Raw genomic sequence first — 23,908 nt, forward strand, 5'->3', positions numbered from 1 at the left:
TCTCATTATTGGACGGCCAAATTATCCCTCGTCAGGTTTGGATTGGACTGGCTCAACCCTAAGCCATTACAAAGTCAAGTCAAATTCAGTCTATTACTAGTTCACTAATTGAGAATTTACAACGGTTAATCTCGTTTCTAAGCAACCCAGGACTCACACCGGGAGAGGGTTGCAAATTAAAAAAGGAGGAAACATATATGAACTCACTAGAAACAAGGTGCGTAGAGCGAATTACTGGAACTGAAAAGATCGAGGTCATAAGATTGAAGTAAATCCCGTGTTGAACTTAGAAAAGTAAGTGGAGGAATGGGTCAAATTGCTAATTGCATTTAATCAATCACAAGCATCTAGCTAACAAGTCAGTCAACGGCAAGTTCCTCCGAAGCCCAATAATAAATTCAGATGCTTTCCAAGTAATGACTCCATTACCATCAAGCTAGCTCAGGGATTGCATGCAGTAGTCCTGTCTGAAAGAGGAAGAAAGCCTATCGACAAAATCAGAGAATGGGTTGGGGCCTAATTCCAACAATAATCTTGTTACTATGTGTAATAGCAGTAGCACCGGCTACAGCAGTAGAAGGCGACTCCATGGCGATGCCCGGCTGCCGTGAACGTTGCGGAAACGTCAGTATCCCCTACCCTTTCGGTGTCGGAGATCCCCCCTGTTTCAAAAATCCATCCTTCAAGTTGTTTTGCAATGACTCCTCTCGCGACCATCCTGATCCGGTGCTTTTGCTTGGAAAGGAAAGCAACATTCCGGTCCTGAATATATCACTAGAGGAAGGCTTGGTGAAGGCCAGCCTCTGGCAGTCTCTCGATTGCTACGACAAATCGGGTATCCGTGTAAAGAAATTCGATGAGTGGTTCACACTTGGAGGACCTTTCATGATCTCACAGACTCGCAACAAATTCACAGCCGTAGGCTGTGATACCATCGCTATCATTAAAGATTCCAGCGCCGAAAGCTTTATGACTGGCTGCGTTTCTCTTTGCAACAGCTTTGACAACGTGACGGATGGAGTTTGCTCTGGAATTGGATGCTGCCAAACACCCATTCCCACTGGATTTAAGAATTTGACTATTACTTTGAGCAGCGTCTACAACCATACAAAATGCTTTGATTTCAATCCCTGCAGTTATGCTTTTGTGGCTGACCAAGATTGGTTCAACTTCTCAAGGTCAAACCTGTCGTCCGGCGGCAGTGGGGATATATTCAGAAGTGCTCCGGCGGTGGTCGAGTTTGTAATCGAGAAGAAGACTTGTGAACAAGTTGGAAATACTACATGTGGCCCCAACAGCCATTGCTCCAACTCCCACAGTGGCTCTGGATATCTCTGTCTCTGCAACCAAGGTTTCCAAGGCAATCCATACCTTCCCCAAGGATGCCTAGGTAATTAAATTTTCCTTCCATGCACTAGAAAAATTGGCTTGAATGTTTGTATTCTTACAAAAGAATCATAGGTAGGTAGGGTACACAATATCTAATAAGTCTTTTTTTTTTTTTGTTTAATCATTTCTAATTTAATTTATTAATATTGTTCATGTTGTTGTTGGATTGGAACTGATGATGAAGACATCAATGAATGTGGTGACATACACAATAATCCCTGCGTGGAAGAAGCCCGGTGCATAAATACAAACGGTAGCTACAGCTGCTCCTGTCGGCATGGCTATCGTGGTGATGGTAAAGCAAATGGAAAAGGATGTATCCGTGGTACCAAAGCACTTCCAATTATATCGGTTGTTGGAGGTAATTTTATCTTTTCAATATATATAGTTCATATTACATAAACAACACATATACATGCTTTACCATACTAGGCTCAGTTTGGAAAAAGTACTAGTACAGTGCAAAAAATACCTTGTATTTTGTATATATTTGTATTGTACTTTTTCCAAACTGAGCCTTAGGGTGTGTTTCATTGCAATGCAAATTTATTTGCACTAATGCAAACCTATGTAATGCAAATGATTTGGGTGCAAGTTTTAATTTATTTTTATTTCAATTTTTACCTTATTTTGTTTGATTGCAGTAAAAATGAAGTAAAATAATATCTGAAGCAGAATAGAGTAAAACCCGAAACAAAATTAAACCAGAATTTAATTTCATTCTTTTTATTTATACTCCCATGCATTTGTACTAGTGCAAATAAAATTGCACTGCAACCAAACACAGCCTTAGGAGCAAATATATTACAAATCAAGGAGGATTTGAGTTCAACTGCACCGAGCTTGGTTCGCATTAAGGCTATCCAGGTTCTCAAATTTATGCCCAGCAGGCCAGCCTGAGATTAGATCAAACCCAATATTTTAAGCCCAGGCCCAGACCAAAACCCAAAAATTCAAGCCATATCTGTATAAAAAGCTCAGGTTAGATTGTGTTAGGTTCGAATTGGGCCCACTAAGGTGCAACTCTTGCTCTCATCTGGTGTGATATCACAAATTACACCTCTATCCATTAAACTATAAATTTAAACTGAAAAAAGGTCCCTCTTATTGTCCAAGGAAACTTTTGTAGTGGTTGTTATAAAAGTAATTTCCCTATAACACCACTTAGGGTCCATTTAATTTGCAGTTGGAATCGGAATCGGAATCAGAATCAAAATCAAAATCCTTCAGAATCAGAATCAGAATGGCCTATTCCCATAGTCTGTTTGGTTCAGAGAGAAATGGAAGTGGGAATTGAAATCAATAGGAATGAGATTTCATTCCCAAGGAAGAGACAGGGAATGACCATTCCCTCAAACGAAAGAATGTCATTCTAGCAGGAATGAGAATAAGATTCCAATTCTGTCCAACCAAACAGCTGGAATTAGAATAACCCCTTCCAATTCCAATTCCAATTCCAGACCCCTATTCCTGCAAACCAAATGGGGCTTTAATCACTAATCAGATCGATTCAATAAAGGATAAAGGTCCGAGCCCTGAGCCGGCTACTAGAAGAAACTGCAAAGCATTTCTGCATGTTTGTAAGGTGCTATTCATATAGGTGGGCCTTAAACATTTGCTTCAACCCAACCCAAAAGTTGAGTTGGTTAAAGTTTGGGTTAGGACATAATATTATGGTTGAAAATATATGTGCATAAATAATTTTACGTTTGAAGGCTAGGATGTTTTAGTGTTAATATAAATTGTGTGTGTGCGCATAAATAATTTTACGTTTGAAGGCTAGGATGTTTTAGTGTTACATGACTATAGAAATCCTAGACCACCATTACTTTCTTTCTATAAAACATAAACTCACAACCTGATTCAACTTCTAAATCAGAGAACTGAGAATATATTTTCGAATAAAAATGATGTGAAGGATTTAGGGGTTCAACAACTCGGGTTGAGACGGCATTGAACCCAACATAATCTGGCAAGACCCACACCCTTAATAACATTTTCTACCATCAATATCTTGTGAATCCATTAATGATGATTTTAAGATGTTAAAACTACTTTTGATTCATAAACTAGCAATTTACTTTCCAGGTACTGGTCTCAGCATTCTCTTTCTACTTGCTTCCGTCTCTTTGTTATATTACACAATCAAGAAAAGAAAGCTTATCAAACTTAGACAGAGGTTCTTTCAACAGAACGGTGGTTTATTATTGCAACAGCAGATCTCATCGCGTAGAGGTGTTTCAGAGATTGCCAAGATCTTTAGTGAAGAATACCTTAAGAAGGCAACAAACAATTTTGATGAAAACCAAGTCATTGGACAAGGAGGTTATGGCATGGTTTACAAAGGAATTCTACCAGATAAAAAAGTAGTTGCCATTAAGAAGTCAAAAGTAATGGACCAGAGCCAAATTTTACAATTTATAAATGAGGTTGACATCCTTTCTCAAATCAACCATAGAAATGTGGTGAAGCTGTTGGGTTGTTGTTTTGAGACAGAGGTACCCTTGTTGGTTTACGAATTCATCTCCAATGGAACCCTTTACGAGCACCTCCATAATGAGGATCACACATCATCTATTCCATGGGAAAGCCGCCTGAGAATTGCAGCTGAAACTGCAGGAGCATTAGCCTATTTGCACTCTGCACATTCCATACCAGTTCTTCATAGAGATATGAAGACTGCTAACATATTATTGGATGATAATTATATTGCGAAAGTATCTGATTTTGGAGCTTCAAGGTTGGTTCCTATGGATCAAACCCAAATGGCTACACTGGTTCAAGGGACACTAGGTTATTTGGATCCAGAATGTTTTCATACAGGTCAGTTAACAGACAAAAGTGATGTTTATAGTTTTGGTGTAGTCCTTGTGGAGCTATTAACTGGGGAAAAACCGCTATCACCAGAGAGGCCCCCAGAACATAAAAGTTTAGCCATGTATTTCCTTTCTTCAATCAAAGAGAACCGTCTCTTTGAAATACTTGAGAATAAAGTTCGGAATGAGGGAAACAAAGAGCAATTATTGGCTGTTGCCATGCTTGCAAAGAGATGTCTAACGGTAAAAGGTGAAGAAAGGCCCACAATGAAAGAAGTGGCAGCAGAGCTGGAAGGATTGAGAAAGTTCCAACAGCATCCATGGATACAAGGAAATCAAGAGGAAACTGAACATTTGCTGAGTGAACCTTCAAACTGTTCAATTGGAAATGGCAATGCAACAGGTCAGGAAAGCTTGGGGGATGACTTCATATTGGCAATTGATATTGCACGCTAAGAATTTAACATTGTCTTGCAAAAATCGTAATTTCTTTATGTGCCAACCCTTGAATAATTAGTGTTTGTATTAAATAAATTGGGAATGTAATCAAAAGTGTAAATTTTACTTCTTGAAATTCTAGAGAATTCAAAATTGGCTTTTATGAATAAAGCATGGATATCATTGATAATGGCCATGCTGGGTATCATTATATTTATTCTAATCTAATACTCCCTTTGTTAATGCAATTTTTTCTCACAAAAATGTAAATACTGGTTCAGTTGTATTTTACCTGGTGTAAATTATACTTCAAGAAAACCAAACAAAGTAAAAATTAGGCTCAGCTTGGGAGAGTGCAAATACAAGGTTTAGAAATACAAAAATGGACCAAAGTTTTACAGTGAAATGGAGCCTTAGAAAAAGATATATCAGAAACTTCATTCAACTCATTTGCACTTCCAGACTTTTGCCTACTTGTAATGTTACTAGTATAGAGATGGGTCTCATACTCGTGGCATTCACTGTATTACATGGCTAATCCAGAGGGTGCATAAACAGCACATATCAGCCGCAGGATTCTTCCATCATGACATAAAGATAGCTGGAATTGTTGTCTAGGGTGATTCCCCAAGACTATGTGAGAAACTGAAAGTTGAGGTAAGAACTTTTTCTCACCCAGTAGGGAAACCTTTTTTATCCACTATTGACATTTGGTAAAAATATCAGTTAGTTTTCAACAAAAATCACAGGGGCGTTTTGGTTTGTCAATGCTCTTCCGCACCATACCTAGCAACATATCATAGATTTGCTCTTCATTTTGCAATTTAAAAATGAAAAACCCTAAATATACCACTATTTATAACAAACTAAGGCCTCGTTTGGCATCAATTCTTTGGATTCTCAGAATCCATCCAAAAAAGAATGGGTTCTGGATTTTCTGGAACCTAAGAATTAGTACATGCGTTTGGTATAGAGCCTAGTTTTCACAACCGGACCGGACCGGAAAAACCGGTAATCGGTCACCTGACGGGTTCCATTTTTCCCCAAAACCATTGATTTTGGTCAGCAAACCGCAGAACCGGTCAGTTAACCGTTCGGAACGGTTTTGACCATTTTTCTTTTTTTTTTTTTGTCAGAACAGGCTGACTGTTCGACCCGGTAACTAGACCCCTGACAGGTTCAGTTGTCAGGTTGGTTTTAAAAACCATGGTATAGAGTACTAATTATTGATTCTAAGGCTAGGAATCATGTTTCACATGACCCTGTCTTCTAATTCCAGATAAAGACCAAAAGAGGGTTTTAATCAATAATCGAACAAATGTGGAAGTTAACAAATTTCATACTGAAATTTCGAGAAAAATGGAAAAAAAAATGCAAAGTGGGTGTTTATCACTGAGTAGATGTAGAAACCAACAACTTGTAAATATAAAGCAGAATAATGGATATTTCAGTAATGACCATTCATAATGAAAATGAAAATAAAATAAAAGAAAAGAAAAAAAAATACCTACATGAGAGATTGACACTGTCCAAATGCCATTGGAGAGCAGAGTTAACCGGTAGAGATGGTGGGGGAAAGAAGGAGATGAACAAACAATTAGTATAGGGTTTTGATTGGTAGACCCAAAACAGCTTAACAGGTCATTCGTATATTCATTTTCATAATGAAAATGAAAAAAAAAAAATGCATACTTGAGAGTTCTACTGTTGTCCAAGTGTGGTTCAAGAGCAAAGTTAACCATTAGAGATGGTGGGGGAAAGAAGAGGAACAAGCAATCAGTATAGGGTTTTCATCAGTAGACACAAAACAGTTTAATGGATCACTAGCGGGGACTCATGCGGTGCACGGGAAAACGAAATGCAATTTTTGACAAATTATTGTAATTTATTTAGGTTCATATTATTTGATAATTTGAAGTAACAATCTTCAAAGCACAAACCCCAAAAATTTAAACCAAAGAAATTCAATAACCAAAAAGGCCAACATTATTTTTGTTGATTTTTATTAACATTATTTATTAAATATTTAATTATTAATAGCATTTATCAATAATAGTAAGTAATTATAATATTTTATTAAATAATCAGTAACCATAGTTTAATAATATTATTTAGTTATTTTTAACATAACAGTAATTATTAAATTTATTAATAGGATTTATTAACAATATTCATTAAATTAATAATTACTAAAATTAAATTAAATTAACAGTATTTATGTATTAGTAATAGTCAGTAATTATAATATCTTATTAAATAATCAATAACAATACTTTTAATAACATTTTTAATTATTTTTAACATAACAATAATTACTAAATTTATTGACAGTATTTATAATTTTAATTTAAAGTAAAATTAAAGTAAATATCTATTTATTAACAATATTTATAATAACAGTATTTATTAATTATAATCACTAATTATATATTTATAAAATTATTATAATGATCAGTAATTATTAAAACCGGGTTACTAAATTTATTAACAGTATTTATAATTTTAATTTAAAGTAAATATCTATTTATTAACAATATTTATAATAACAATAATTACTAATTATAATCACTAATTATATATTTATTAAATTACTGTAACAATTAGTAATTATTAAAACTGGGTTAAAATAAATAGATAACAGTATTTATCTAAAATGGGTTTATAAATAAAATCGGGTTTGATATTCAAGTGTAGTTCAAGAGCAGAGTTAGCTATTAGAGATGGCGTGGGAAAGTAGGAGATGAACAAACAATTAGTCTAGGGTTGTGATCGATGGACCCAAAACAGTTTAGTGGATCATGTGTATATTCGTTTTCATAATGAAAATGAAAAAAAAGAACCATGCATACTTGAGAGTTCTACTTCGTCCAGTGTGGTTCAAAAGTAGAGTTAGTTGTCATAGAGGGTGGGGGGAAGAAAGAGAGGAAAAACAATGGGTTTTTGGAGTTTTGATCAATAGAGGTTTTCTTTTTGTGGGAATTTACTATTTCACCTTAGTACAGTACGAAAACAAAACATGTTGAGAAAAACTTAAAAAAAAGAGCAAAAATCGAACTAGTAGGAAGAAGAATTCTTCACTGAATAATTAAGAGAAAATTCAATATCAAAAATTGTCTAATCCTTCTCCTAATTACTTTTATATAGGCATACACCCTTATGGCTCCTATAAGAAAGTTTCCTAATCTATAAAAACACTCTTTAATAAAAGCGTAGTAAAACTCTTCGAAAAGAAAGTCTTAATTGAACAAAAAATTGGAAATCATGATTTAATACAATTTTGGTAATTATAAAATAAAGTCCTACGCTGACACTAGCTTGGTAAATTCAAACTAAGATAGAAATTCTGTGCTGGCGCTATCTTGGCAAATTTGAAATAAGATGGAAATTCTGTGTTGGTGTTATCTTGGTAAATTCAAACTAAGATGAAAATTTTGTGTTGGCACTAACTTGGTAAATTCTAACCAGACTAGAAGTTCTGCACTAGTGCTAACTTGGTAATTGATTACTCAATTGGATTAGTGACGTCATTCGAGCTTCTTATGTGTCTTGGAGTGGTCCCAACTTGCATAGAACTTGTTTTGGCCTTCTCCTATAATGCATCACACCCCTACCCTCACATGTAAACATGGCACATGTGTTCGATTTTTAAAGACGAGAATTAGCGCTCCAAAGAATCTCATTTTTAGAATCCAAATTTTGTCACTCCGTGGAATCGCACTTCAGGATGAGTTTTCTCATTCCATTTCGAATGAGAAATGTATGCTTTGTGTGAGCCAAACACTAATCTCATTCTTAAAATCAAATAATCACCAGAAATGATTCTTTGGAGTGATGCCAAACGGGGCCTATGGAGCTTATCCGGTTGGTTCCCTTATCCCAACCCACCACACCATCTCCCTCCCCCCCCCCCCCCCCCCCCTTTTACAGTTCCACCAAACCAGCTTACTCATTGGGCCATTGGTGGGCCTAGTAGAAGCTTGAATCCCCCTCTTCAGTAACAGCCCAAGGAAACAACTTCTTAAGACTCTTCGTAGGCCTTCTAATACTAACATTGCATGATAGATACAACTGGGCCTTAGCAATCATCAGCCCACACATCTTCAGACGTAAAAAAAAATGGACAATCCTCAATCCCAGCAATATAGTTGGGCTATTACAGCAGAAATAAAGAAACTTCCATATTTACACGTTTTGGGTGCAACACCGTTCTTGATATTTCTGGCAACTGCACCTTTTTAGCTTTTATCCTCCAAGAACAAGATATACCTCCGGCAGTCTTTTGGCAGGTTTAATGAAACGTCGGCTTCCAAATTCAAATGGGAGTCAAATACTTGAGCAGAAAGAAACAAAATCAATGTAATATATAAATCTACTTTGTCAAACTAATAAACCTACCGTAGCGATGGATGGTATTGTGCAGAGAGATAGAGTGGATGGAGTACACAATCTTCCCCTATGTCTAAGAAGGCGAATGTGTTTTGACTTTTGAGTGAGCTATCCATCAAGAAGCCAATTCTTCTTGGTGGACTGCATACGCATTCCCCTTCTCAACATGAAGAGGATCTGTGTATCAGCTGGTCGATGGCGTTTGGGATGTACTTCTTTACTTTGTGCACAGGTTTGTAGAATCATCTGAACCTCTCTTTCCTTATGTTGTTATCTTTGAATGCCTTCTTTTTGAGTTCTTGATCATCTGCTGAGCAAGGATATAGATATGGGGTTCTCTTTTTCTGTAGATTTTTCTCTTTTTCAAGGGAGCTGGGTTTAGCCTACTGCCTTATTCTATCCGTATCCATAAAGGTTGTAGAATCTCAAAACCCGTTTTGACAGTAGAAATTGTCATCCCTAACAAGCATGTATGAGAAACGGCTAAATGGTCCAATAAGGGAAAAGGATAGTTTAAGGATTTAGAAATGTTTAACGATCATATAACAGTCAAATGAAAAATCTTTTTTGTAAGTTAATTGTAGGAATGGGAACGGGGCAATGCAAAACCTGGGACTAGAAATCCCAACCTTATCCCCATGCCTCAGGGAATGGAGACCCCCAAATTTTCTCCATCCCACCCCAGTCATTCTTACAAGCAAATCCTTTTTTCTTTTTTTGGTTTGTTTTGATGGACCTACTTAAAACTATGATATATCATACACTAAATGGTTTTATATGTAATATTTAAGATTATATATATCCAAAAGTGTAATTTTAATAAGGTTTAGATCGAAAGCAACACTATCATTGATTTGACCAAAAGTCTGTTTGTGTGTGGAGTGTAACTTGGATTTATTTGCTTCAAGGGAGACGAAGACCTCCAAAGAGATAACAATCGATTAACAAAAATAATTTGATTCAGAAGAGTTACAGCTTAAATAAATAGATTTTTACCATTTTCAAAAAAAAAAAAAAAAAAGGACTCTTACTAACCCACCATTACAAGTTTATAACTAACTTCTACAGATTTAGCCCCACCCACGTGTCCCAACTCTTTCCATAACAAGCTAACATGAACTGACTTAACTTGGACATTACATGCACTCTAACCAACCCTCTATTTTCATTCCTATGACCCTACGTGACTAGATTTCCTACTCACTATCTCTACCCACGATAAGCTGCAGCCGCACATCTCACATTACAAGATAGATATGTGCGGTAGAGCGTTGTGGGCAGGAAATCTGGATTGCCTACTAACGCCAACCTCTCTAATTAGTTTGACCCCATGGACCCACTAATGGCCCCACTTAGTAGACACGTAACGCTTTCATATTCATTTTGTTTTTTTCTTTCTCCCTCTTCCTCTAATCTCTCTTTTCTTAACCGAAACACCTAAGCTTCATTCATAAAGAAAAATTTACATGAGTAGGGTTTAAAGAGCTGTACTGCAAATTAAGCTGGTTCTTACATGATATATAAGCAAAAAGATGGATCATTTGATTATATTATCTATAAATATACACAAAATGTATAGAATCAAAAGAGGAAACTAGTCTTTCAAGATGACTTTTATGTAGCTGCTCGATCCATTGGGTGCATATACGATCTACATTTATAAAGTCTACTATTGCAACATTATCTAAGAATATCAAACGATGGCCTACGCCATTAGTAAAAGCTACTTGGAGTCCTCTTAGTATGGCTCATATATCCGCATCATAGCTGTTGAGGGCCCAGCATGGTTTGCCTTCTGCAATGATAAACTGTTTACTAGCATGTTGGAGGATGAACCCTTCCTACATTACCTGTATCTAGATCAAAAGCACCATCAATAAACAAAGTGGGAGTATCGATGTTTAATGATGAATGTGGGTGAAATTGTGACTGTGGTCGAGATGTTTTGTGCTCCAGCGAGTATTGGAAAGCTTATTGAACCACCTGTGATGGATCTGGTGCATTATTTTCAAAAAAAAAAAAACATTTATTTCGTGCTTTCCATATATGATAGTTGATCAAGCTGAAGTTGCCAAGACTCGTCAATGCTTGCTGCTTACCTAGATGAACACATAAGGACCTGAACCAGTCTATAATGATGATGTGTGTTGGCTACTATGATAGAGATGAAAGCCCGATCTGGGCTCCACACTAGACAGCCCGTGCAAATGGACATTGTAAGAATAGGTGGTATATCGTTTCTTTCTAGTACTTACAGAAGACACAAAGCTGATCTAATTCACTTAACTAAGAGGAACAGTTGCTTTTAGATAGTAATCCATCTCAAAGGAGCTTCCAAAGAAAGACCTGAAATCTGGACGGCACCCTGAGCTTCCATATCAGTTTCCAATTAAAATGGGTGCTTGAACTAGTGCCACCCAATGAAGATAGAAAGTGATGGGCCGATTTTACGGAGTAAATCCTCGTTGCATTGTGCTTCCAAATAAGTAGGTCAGCGGATTGGTTAGGCTCTAGTGTAACTGATAAAATATGATTGATAGTGGATACATCAAATAATTGTTTCAACTTTAGGAGGTTCCATGACAAATCAGGATTGAGTAACACTGAAACCTTTATATCCACCCTTTGATTTAGAGTTATTGGTGCATTCAAATGTGGTATATGTCCTGACAATGATGGGATCCAAGGGTCTGATGTTGTTGAGATAGTAGAACCATTTTTAACTGACTACAGTAGATTTGTACGTAGCAACCTTAACAACCGATGAGATTGCTACCACCAATGTGAGTTATGTCGACCTTTTTCAGCTGCAAATAAGGAGGTGTGAGGGAAGTACTTTCCTTTTATTTGCTTACTCCAAATCTCATGGTTGTCAGTTAGTAACCGCTAGATTTGCTTGCCAATCATGGCTTAATTCATGACTCCATATGATCTAAAGCCCAAGCCTCCTTGGGTTTTAGGCCAACATAGTTTACTCCAAGAGATAGTAGGTCTGGATTTACTATTGGAATTACCCCACCAAAAGGATCTGACCAATTTGTCAAGTTGGGAATTTGTTGAGGTAGGAAATAGTGTTGTTGACATTGAGTAAGTAGCTATGGATTGCATAACTGACTTGACACTGGTGGTTATAGTCTAGAATTCCAAGAGTTTACTTTTGAAGACACCCTATCAAAGATTTCTTTATGAGAAGTTCCAACTTGGACGCCAAGATACGTAGTGCCTATCAGGGACTTGTTGACATGTAGAATATGAGAGAAGAACTTGCGGTGTTGGCGGGGTACATTCCTACTAAAAATGATACTTAACTTGGAGAGATTGATTTTTTGGCCAGACATAATTTCAAATGATCTAAGCATATTGGAAAGTGCTTTAACTTGGACTATATCGGCTTTGTAGAATAGGATACAATCATTTAAAAAGATGAGGTGGGTGATTGGAGAACCATTACGGCTGATCTACACACCATCAATCTGTCCCAAGGTCGAAGCATGACATAGAAGTTGAGTGAGGACCTTCGTACCAATGAAAAGTAGATAAAGGAAAATGGGATCACCTTGTCTTAACCCACAGTGCAAATTGGTGGTTATGATACTCATCAGCAATTTTGATTGAGAATGTGGCAGTGGATATGCATTGGTGTAACATATTACATCATTTTGTGGGAAATTCCATCTTTTCTAAAACATGATACAAATTGTTCCACCCCATTCTGTCGAATGCTTTGGACACGTCCAGTTTAACTGTAATATAACATTTTCCTCTTTGTTGAGACTTCATCATATGGAGAATCTCCTTCACCAATAAGATATTATTTAAAATTTGCCTCCCTTTAAGAAATCCCAATTGATAAGGGGGATATCAGTTCTTCCAATACAAGTTGGAGATGGAGAACAATCCATTTAGATATTATTTTGTAGAGCACGTTGCATAAACTAATGGATTGGTAACTTCAAGCATCCACTGGTTTATTATTTTTGGGCACAAAGACCAAGTTAGTGTTGTTTATTTCTTTTGGCATAAACTTTGTATTGAAGAATTTGAGAACTATGGAGGAGATGTCCTAGCTAATCAGATTCCAAAAGTGTTGGTAGATGAAAGGTGTGAAACCATCGGGACCGGGAGCTTTGTGTGGGTTCAACTGTTTAACCACTAAAGATATTTCTTTGAGGGTAGGGGGATGAACAAAGAATCTTTTTGAGATGATGTTAGAGTAGGGAGGGGTATATTATGCAACATGCTTGAACCAAAGTTCTCTTGTTGGCCTCTGTTAGCACCTGATTTTTGCTCAGTCCCTTCTTTGATCCATCTCCCATATTCCAAAAGTCCGATCGGACCACACCAATCAATTTAAAACATGCCAAAAACCCTAAAAAACCAAATTTTAGCCCAATTGCACATAAATCCACCATTAAACCTACATGATTCCCTTTCGATGGTCTTGATATTGTCACATCACCATATTGGATCCCCAATCAAACTCCATCATGTGAAACAAAATCCTCAAACAACCAATCACATAGGATTTCAACCCTAAATTCTCAGATTTAGCCAATCATTCATCAGAGATTCTATTTTGATGCGTTTAACACTACGATGCTCCTCGAACCAAAAACAAGTGATCTATGCATACCTAACATGATCAAACCCTTCCAACTACCTCATAATTGCAATCCATTCCTACCCACCAAATTTTATCCCAAAATTCCCTTGTTTGACCCAACATCAAGCCTTGATTCTGTTTTGGTGAGTAATATTAATCAAAAGCTCACCTGTCACAAATCTCCATTGTCCAAGCCTTATTTGACCAATCAAACCCCACCACAATGTTTAGATACCCAAAGAACCCTGGCACATCAAACTTCATGACCAAATACTTCCATTTGACCGCTAAAAAAGTAAGATTCCATTTTGGACCCTCTCATTGATTAGAAAACCATAAGCTAAGACCATGATTTGAAATGAATCAGTCAATCGAAACTTCCGATCAAAGATCCATCACTTTCATCAGATTTAGGATGTTCAAAATTTCCTACCCATCAAATTTCATCCCAAAATTCCCCCATTTGACCCTTCATCAAACAAAGATTCTAGTTTAGCAAATCTTATTGATCCGAACTTGTCAATCATAGATCTCAATCATCCTATCCCTATTTGTCCGATCAAGCCTCACCACTGCGTTCCGAGACCCAAAAAACCCTAGCACGCCAAATTTCATGACCAAATTCATCCATTTGACCGTTAAAATATAGAGATACCATTTTGACGCACCAGATTGAACCACCACATCAGCTGTCCCACCTAGGATCTTAAGAGGGTAGGGACTGATGTCAGGTCTTTACTTGACCCCATTAAAACACGTGGACCAATGAATTTGAGCCTAATAGGCTTAAAGAGCTCAAAATACCAAACAAACCCCCACTTAAAACTAAGAAATAACAAAACCTCATTTAAAAGTTCTTCAAATTTATGTTTTTTGCCACTGTCATACCCAAATACGGGGCTGTAACGTTTGGCACGCCCCAATCCCTTATTAGGTGCACGAAATCCATAAGAAGCCACCCAAAATTGAGAAAAATTGTTGTACAAAGAAGGAATGATCAACTATAAGCCCTTCTCTCTCAAAATCCTTGTCTATTTCAGTGAAAAACTCTATTGGATCACAGACACTATAGCTGGACAAGTTCCAAATCCATCACCCTCCATTTTCTCTATAAATAGAGGCCTAGCTCAACCTTGAAGAATGGAGCAGTTTTCCAACTTCTGTAAAACACTCATTCTGCTTGAAATCCCGAAATCACTAAAGCCAAGCTCAAGCCTCATCTCTTGTTTTCCAGACTTAACACCATAAACACTTAGCCAGCTCCGTTCCTTGCCCAAGTTTTATTTGAAGTCATTTCAGTTATAGGAAAGTTTGTTTCAAGTCCTAAAATCTTAGGAAACTTGTATTCCCAATTTCCTCCAAATAGAGAAAATAAGGTAGAGAGACGAGGGTCTTAAAAAAACCAATACCTAAGACCCAATAACATCACTTTAAATCAATTTTGGGCGAAGTTGGAAACATTTTTGTTGGATTTCAGGATCTTTGAGCAATCCTATTAATTGGTGCTTCGCTAGAATTTGAGCATGAATTACTCCCATAGTGGGTTGTTATAGCAACTTGGAGAGAGGGGTGCCTAATACCTTCCCTCTCCCAATCTTTGGAACCCAAAACCTTTCGGTTCAGTACCTTTTCCATAGAAAATGGAGTCACTATCAAATAATTAATCCGAATATGATGAGTCATTTCCTCTAAAAAATGGGTGGCGACTCCATCTCTTTGAGTAGGCCATGAGCTTTCTGGAACTCACAATTTCTTATATCCAAAATTAAATTTTTAAATGATTGGACTATTGAGGCACCACTTGATGTCAAGGAGCCATCTAAGGTTTTTATCTAGTCTATGTTATTGTTTTCCTCTAATCTATACATCATGGTAACCAGTACCTAGCCCCAACATTTCTAGTCTTCCTCTATTGTTTTTTCGACTGAACTCAGAATCTCTTCAGTCTTCACCCATCCTAAGATCCACTGTGGGTAACAATTGCAGCAACAGTGGCTGGTGGAGACAGCCGTCAAGGATCTCACTCAACCATCCAAGAAGGCAGTAGCACTGTGGCATTTAATGTTTGTTCCAATATTTTGCATCAATTTCAAACAAAGAACACAAAAATAGGTTATAATGTGAATTCACTTTAAACTTTCGAACCAAGAAAAAAGTACTTATGCAGAGCATATATTTACAGTTGTATCACAACCAAATACAGCCTTATGAAGTTGCTCTTGTCTTGGCTCTGCAACCACCTTGACCCCTTTCTCAATTTCCTATATCGATATTCATCTTGCTGTTAAATCACATGTGAAGCTGAAGGTTATATAATTGGGTGTCTGAAATTCCTATAGGGTCTGGTTTGGGACTGGGACAGTACAATTGCCTCTTTATTTATTTATTTATTTATTTATAAAGTTTGTCTTTTTTATTTCTTTTAAAAGGTTACACAACGGGGAATAACCCATCCACCAACCCATAAACCCCCCAAATTCAGGTGCAGATAGAATTCAATCCCAAATCTCCACTACTACCAGTACGAAATCTTACCAATAGTAGCTAATTGGCACCTTGTGGACAGTACAATTCCCTTGAGACCGGTTATATCATGTACCAGAGAGTCCATATTCTTGGAGAGAGAACCAGTAAAATGAACGGTCCCATAAAATAAGCTATGCCTAAGACAATGATGGTCAACTTGCCCAACTCCCACGTAAACTCCATTTTCTATAAATGCAACCAACGGCGCCATTAAACTGATCAATTGGGGGTCGGTCGGGGTTAAACTCAATCCAATAAATTGGCAAGACTTACACCATTAAACTTTTTGACAATTTATTAATGATGATTTTAAGGGCTTCAAACTACTTCTGGTTCACATACTAGCTATATAGTAATTTTCTTTCCAGGTACTGGTCTCAGCATTCTGTTTCTGCTTGTTTGTGTTTCTTTGTTATACTACACAATCAAGAAATAAAGCTTATCAAACTTAGACAGAAATTCTTTCACTAGGGGTGTCAATTGGACTGGATTTGGTCCAATCCGATCCAGTCCAATGTGAGTACATTATAAATGGATCACATCCAATCCAATCCAATGAATGTTTTGGATCAATTTGGACTGGTCCAATTCAATGTCTGGACCATTTAATTTGTTCAAATTTATTTTGATTAATTGGTTTCAACCCAAACCTAATCCATTCACACATATATTCTTATCTTATATCAATAAACCAAATATTGGTTTAATCCAATATAAATTTGTTACGGATGGAACAGGTCCAATCCAATCTAATAAATATTTTAGAACAGATTGGTCCAATCCAATATATTTTATTGGTCAATACAATCCGTCCAAATTGATTTTAGACTGGATGGGGTCTAATCAAAAACCGGTCCATTGACACCCTTACTTTCAACAAAATGATGGTTTATTATTACAACATCAGATCTCTTTCCGTAGAGGTGTTTCGGACATTGCCAAGATCTTTAGTGAAGAAGACCTTAAGAAGGCAACAAACAATTTTGGTGAAAGTCAAGTCATTGGTCAAGGAGATTATGGCATGGTTTACAAAGGATTTCTACCAGATAAAAGAGTAGTTGCCATTAAGAAGTCTAAAATAATGGATAAAAGCCAAATTTTACAATTCATAAATGAAGTTGACATCCTGTCTCAAATCAACCATAGGAATGTGGTGAAGCTGTTGGGTTGTTGTTTTGAGACAGAAGTACCCTTGTTGGTTTATGAACTCATTTCCAACGGAACCCTTTACGAGCACCTCCATAATGAAGATCACACATCATCTATTCCATGGGAAAGTCGCCTGAGAATTGCTTCTGAAACTGCAGGAGCATTAGCCTATTTGCACTCTGCACATTCCATACCAGTTCTTCATAGGGATACGAAGACTGCCAACATATTGTTGGATAGTAACTATATTGCAAAAGTATCTGATTTTGGAGCTTCAAGGTTGGTTCCTACGGATCAAACTCAAATGACTACACTGGTTCAAGGGACATTAGGTTATTTGGATCCAGAATGTTTTCATACAGGTCAATTAACAGACAAAAGTGATGTTTATAGTTTTGATGTAGTCCTTGCGGAGCTATCAACTGGGGAAAAACCACTGTCACCAGAGAGGCCTCTAGAACATAAAAGTTTAGCCGTGTATTTCCTTTCTTCAATCAAAGAGAACCGTCTCTTCTAAATACTCGAGAACAGAGTTCTGAATGAAGGAAACAAAGAGCAATTATTGGATGTTGCTATGCTTGCAAAGAGATGTCTAACGGTAAAAGGTGAAGAAAGGCCCACAATGAAAGAAGTGGCAGCAGAGCTTGAAGGCGTGAGAAAGTCCCAACAGCATCCATGGATACAAGGAAATCAAGAGGAAACTGAACACTTTCTGGGTGAACCTTCAAACTATACAATTAGTAATGGAAATGCAACAGGTCAAGAAAGCTTGGGAGACGACTTCATATTGGCAATTGATATTGCACGCTAAGAATTTAGCCCAATGTCTTGCAAAAATCTTAAGTTCCTTTATGTGCGAACCCTTGAATAATTAGTGCAAGTGTTTGTATTAAATAAATTGGTAATGTAATCAAGAGTACAAATTTTACTGCTTGTAATACTAGAGAATGCAAATTTTGCTTTTAGTTGCCTTATTAATAAAACATGATAATAATGTACATGATGGTTTTCATTAAACTTATTCTAATCCTAAGACTCCCTTTGTTTGCAATGGACTTTTTTTGGCACTAGTACAAATGCAAAGAAACGCAAATCAGAAGTGTAAATTTTGACTCACTTTTAACTACTGATTTTTAATTTACTGCTTTTAAGTTTTGTTTTAATTTACATTGCAATAAAACCAAAAGTAAAACTTAAGACCAAGAATGAGGCTGCATTTGGTATTCCTTATAATTTTTACGGACTTATCTCCTTTCTACAGTTGAAAAAGTTAATCTTCATAGGGGCATTTTAACAGCAAAAAGGAGGTAAGTCCTCAAAATAGAGAATGCCAAATGCAGCCCAGATAAGTACTTGCATTTAACTCATTTGCACTCCCATACTTTTTGGGACAGCGGAAATGAAATTGCATAGCAAAGAAGCTAGGCCAGAACTTCAGAGATCCAAGGTACTTTGGTGACCTCCATTGCCCACTTGTAATATTACTAATATAGAGATGGGTCTGCTATTAAGGTCATTCAGTTAGCTTTCCTAAATGACTTAATAACCGTCCATGTGGCAACCAATTATGGGGCAGAAGAGACCCCAAGAGTTCTTCCCAATGTTCTTCAGTTATAATTGGTAAATATCAGCAAGAAAGCTTTCCACATGTTTCAGAATAAAATCATCTTTGCAATTACTTTTTTCATATTAAAAATAATTGAAAGCCTGAAGGCAAAAGAAGGTATAAGAGTACGATTAATGTCAAAATGTGGACCCATAAGTGCATTACATTGATAATCCAGAGCAAGGTTAAAATATAGATAAGCTCGATATGTCCGTAGGGGTGTATCGGGCATTTCGATTTTTTTTTTTTTTCAAACTTGGTTCAGGAGAGTCGGTCTAGGACCCCTCTATCCCCTGAACTGATCAGACCCCCGATACATCCATTGTAGGGGTGTATCAAGAAGGTCCCGGAATGATACATATTGGCCAATACGGGTCGGTACGTAATGATACTTTGAACCTTGATCCGGAGAGTCCATAAACAGAACATATCAGTCACAGGATTCTTCCATATTGACATAAATATATGGAGTTATTGTCTACGGCGATTCCCTAACCTATATTTGGTTTGATGGAGAATAAGATAGAAACAGAAAGTTGAGGTCCTTAAGAAACTTTATAAACAATGCATTTCAAAAAAGCAAAAATCCGGAGATTTCTCTCAACTATCTGTTTCTCATTTTTTTTCAAACCAAACAGCCAGTTGACCCAATCAGGAAATCTTTTATCTACCATTGATATTTTGCCATTTAGAAAGTCTTTAACAAAATAAACCCAGGCCCTTATATCAATTTCATGTGCAAGAGACCAGCATCGGGCCTTGTGATCCATCAAAGAGGTTTGACTTATATATTTCAGTTCGTGGGCCAGCTTCATGCGTAATATTAGGGCCCGAGCCCGTTAATGAAACGTCTGATACGCAATACAAACAGGGAGAAGGTGACTGGTTAAGGTTGGCCAGATCGCACCAATCACCATGGATGCTGTTTGGCTATGGTTCGAGTAGTCAGCACTCTCACTACAAGCACATTTTGTTCCTGCAGGCTACATGCAAGACCAAAACCCTAATTACCTGGCAGCAAACTGTGTCCATGGCCAAGAAATCCCTAAGAATATTCAATATCCCCATGACTGTGGAGATCTTAATTGAGCGGCAGTGATGAATATGGCTCAGGTTGGCCCACTAACATATCGGCGAATCACCTAACCTAAGCCCAAAATTTGGGGCCTCAGATTTCCAAATGTAATTGCGACACATAACATATCGGCGAATCATTCAGGCAAGTAACTATTTGGTTTGGGTTAGGCATAGCAAATCAAATAGAACGAAGGAACAAAAATAGGCGCATAAACCAATTCTTACTAAATTGTAACAGAAACCAACAGTGATTGATAAAACATGGAGGACAAGAGACTTTGGGACAACGGAAAAGGTGCTTATACTACATACACTGAATAGAATATGCAATATAAAGGAACGGAAGTAACAAAACATAGCATCTTTCAACATCCCATCAATTTTTCACTACACCAGAATCATTTCTGCTACATCTACTCATCCCAAGAGAAAGAAAAGTGCACAACTTTCCCAACTCTTGGACTTGTACTACTATTCCCATCATCACCAGCTCAATCAGAGGGAAACCAAAAATTTTCAAGCACTTGAAAAAAGTAGTAGACATAACTAGCATCATTCAACATAAATCAAGTAGGTCTACATTAGTTGTTCCTTCTTCACATCTCCTGGATGCCTTCCTCATCCTCCTCATAATCACCTTCCTCATCAGCAGTGGCATCCTGGTATTGCTGGTACTCTGAGACAAGGTCATTCATGTTGCTTTCTGCTTCTGTGAACTCCATTTCATCCATTCCTTCACCAGTATACCAGTGCAAGAAAGCCTTTCTCCTGAACATAGCAGTGAACTGCTCACTCACCCTTCTGAACATCTCCTGGATGGAAGTGGAGTTTCCAATGAAGGTGGACGCCATTGACAGCCCCTTTGGTGGAATGTCACACACACTGGACTTGACATTGTTTGGGATCCACTCCACAAAGTACGAAGAGTTCTTGTTTTGCACGTTGATCATTTGTTCATCCACTTCCTTGGTGCTCATTTTACCCCTGAACATAGCTGAGGCTGTAAGGTAGCGGCCATGACGTGGGTCAGCTGCACACATCATGTTCTTGGCATCCCACATCTGCTGTGTCAGCTCTGGTACTGTCAAGGCACGGTATTGCTGGGAACCACGGGAGGTTAGAGGAGCAAATCCAACCATGAAGAAGTGGAGACGGGGGAATGGGATCAAATTCACTGCAAGCTTCCTCAGGTCAGAGTTCAGCTGACCTGGGAACCTGAGACAGCAGGTGACACCACTCATGGTCGCAGAGATCAAATGATTCAGATCGCCAACTGTGGAAAAACAAACAAATAAACGGGTGTCAATTATTGCAAGAAAGGAACCAAAAACTGGAACAAGTAAATATGTACTCTAATAAACAGTAATGGCCTTGCACAGCACAACGGGACAGAGACTTTGTAGAAACCAGAAGTCAAATAGCCAATGGAATCCATTGAACACAACAAAAACCTCAAAAAAACAAGCTGTCTAGTGAACACAACAGGGTAACACACCATTTCACATAAGCACATGGGGCACAATTATAAGAAGGGTCCACACCGCTCCATTTCCCTGTAGATGCATTATGTATTGTGAACAGATTTTATGTGACCCACTACTAATATTGCAAACAACAGGGATCTGGAAAGGGAGGATCCATTCTCACAGCTTGCATGTCCAATGCCAATTATCTGGCGGCAAATTGGCACATAATATAGAAAAACGCACTACTACATCTCCACATACATGTCTCATAACAGTTGGGAGGATGGAATAACATCCACCATAAGCAGGTCAGATGTGCTCAAGGTATTGCACACAGAAAACCATATATCTTCTCTTTCCCCCAATCTCCATGGGCATCCATAGATAAGGACAAAAATATGAACAAGCGGGCTAGATGGCGACAACCTACCAAACCTAAAGATCCAGTCAAAAAGGTTGCTAGCAGTCTCCACTCTGTGATCCAATAATTCAGTGGTTCAACCGAGATAAACAGTTAATGATTAAGCATGAAATTAATTACCTACGTGAAAACAAATACTTGAACGTGATATAAATCACAAAATTTAATATTAACTACAACAAATCATTAATTGAAACAAGTAGTATTCAGAAGAGCCAATATGGCATAAAAGCGCGATGACATTAGAAGATAGACATCATGTTTCGTTTTATATTAACAAAGTTGAAAATAAACTAGATTTAAGTAACTAAATACGTAAGCAGGTAAAAAAATGTCAGAACTGCACAATTAAAATAATTTTGGGAAAAGCATACTTACAGCTAGGAGTAGTTAGCTTCAGAGTCCTGAAGCATATATCATACAAAGCTTCGTTATCAAGGACCATACACTCATCTGCATTTTCAACGAGCTGATGAACAGAAAGAGTGGCATTGTAGGGTTCAACAACTGTGTCTGAAACCTTTGGGGAGGGGAACACGGAAAACGTGAGCATCATCCGATCAGGGTATTCTTCCCTAATCTTCGAGATGAGCAAGGTACCCATTCCAGATCCAGTTCCTCCACCCAATGAGTGACACACTTGAAAACCTGAATAAAGGAGGACAGGAAAAAACAATAAGTACTTTTAACTTAAAAAGTAAAATAGAAAATCAATAGAATCAAAGTTAAATGGTTGGAAATCAAAACAAAATTCCACCATAATTGAGTGCGAAAAATATAGAATTACATAAAAAAAAACAAATTTAAAAAAAAAAACTGATTTTTGGCAAAGAAAAATTAACGGGAAACAAATTTCTAGTGTTTTGGAGTCAGAGACTCAAATAAAAAATCAGTGTCATTTCACAATTAGGTAAAAGCATTAAAAAATAGCAATTATACAACGCAGATTAGATATAAAACTTCAAATCTCAGAATCATCGGAAGTAGATGCCATCAACTGAGAAGTCAAAACATAAATTCAAAATAAAACACTACGAGTCCACGCGAGCATGAACTAGATCCAAACCAGATAAAACACGATCAATGCGATAAAACCACAAAAGATCTGGAGAAATAAGTAGTTATACCTTGAAGGCAGTCACAGTTCTCAGCCTCCTTCCTCACAACATCAAGAACGGAATCAATTAGCTCCGCCCCTTCCGTGTAATGCCCCTTCGCCCAGTTGTTTCCGGCACCAGATTGCCCAAAAACAAAGTTATCGGGGCGGAAGATCTGTCCGTAAGGACCAGTCCGTACACTGTCCATGGTTCCGGGCTCCAGATCCATGAGTACCGCACGGGGAACGAACCGCCCGCAGGAAGCCTCGTTGTAGTAAACATTGACACGCTCAAGCTGCAGATCGGACGTTCCGGTATACCTACCGGTAGGATCTATGCCGTGCTCATCGCAGACTACCTCCCAGAACTTCGATCCGATCTGGTTACCGCATTGCCCACCCTGAACGTGAAGGATTTCTCTCATCTTTCCTGAAATCACTAACAGAATTCCAAAAATTAGCAAAGGCAACTAACCAACTCTGATTGGAATCTACAGATTGAAAGCTCTCTGCAACTGGCTAAACAGCAAAACTGTTTTAGCAATCTAGAGATCAGATCCGCGATCAGAAATGTATTGTGAAGATTCAAATTTGGAAGTACAACAGAGGAGTAAAGAAAAATGAAGAGACAGAGATCAATGATTTACCTGTACCGAGTGACTAAACTTAAAATTTCCGGCGAGATGGCCGGAGCGTGGCGAGACCGGGGGAGTAAGAAGAAAATTCGTGAATTTTCGGCAAGATTCCGACGATCGAGCGGGAGGAATACAGCTCGATCGGGGATTAGAAACGAGGAAGAATGTGAACCCTAGAAATGTATATATAGGTGAGTGAAGGACAACTCAGTGAGATCCAATGGCCCCCATTCTTTCCCTCCTTTTTCTTGATCGCCGTTGGATTCCGTTGGATGGTAAATTGGGACGGCGAAGATGTTC

At 37.7% G+C, this 23,908-nt stretch overlaps 2 protein-coding genes and 1 pseudogene across 3 annotated transcripts; 2 read left to right on the forward strand and 1 right to left on the reverse strand.

Annotated features, from left to right (window-relative positions):
- The first annotated feature begins 424 nt into the window (after positions 1-424).
- Positions 425-4,804, forward strand: LOC148845408 (putative wall-associated receptor kinase-like 16). The gene is made up of 3 exons (XM_088954086.1): positions 425-1,390; positions 1,574-1,750; positions 3,478-4,804. The coding sequence occupies exons 1-3, from the start codon at positions 505-507 to the stop codon at positions 4,659-4,661; spliced, it is 2,247 nt and encodes a 748-aa protein (XP_088810212.1). The 5' UTR covers positions 425-504; the 3' UTR covers positions 4,662-4,804.
- Positions 4,805-9,224: 4,420 nt separating this feature from the next.
- On the forward strand, positions 9,225-18,118 carry LOC148845409 (wall-associated receptor kinase 5 pseudogene; annotated as a pseudogene).
- A 2,076-nt stretch (positions 18,119-20,194) lies between these two features.
- LOC148845410 (tubulin beta-1 chain) lies at positions 20,195-23,908 on the reverse strand. 2 transcript variants are annotated; one of them, XM_088954087.1, is made up of 4 exons: positions 23,621-23,908; positions 23,005-23,403; positions 22,256-22,525; positions 20,195-21,263 (listed from the first exon to the last, which is right to left on the reverse strand). In XM_088954087.1, exons 2-4 carry the CDS (start codon positions 23,396-23,398, stop codon positions 20,587-20,589), a joined length of 1,341 nt encoding a protein of 446 aa, XP_088810213.1. In that variant the 5' UTR covers positions 23,399-23,403; positions 23,621-23,908; the 3' UTR covers positions 20,195-20,586. The 2 variants fall into 2 exon arrangements, with proteins under 2 accessions (XP_088810213.1, XP_088810214.1); XM_088954088.1 differs by having other exon boundaries at positions 23,005-23,412; positions 23,621-23,904.

The sequence above is a fragment of the Nelumbo lutea genome, chromosome 7 (genome assembly GCF_056320005.1).
Source record: "Nelumbo lutea isolate HS-2025 chromosome 7, American lotus-T2T, whole genome shotgun sequence".
NCBI classification, from domain to species: Eukaryota; Viridiplantae; Streptophyta; class Magnoliopsida; order Proteales; family Nelumbonaceae; genus Nelumbo; species Nelumbo lutea.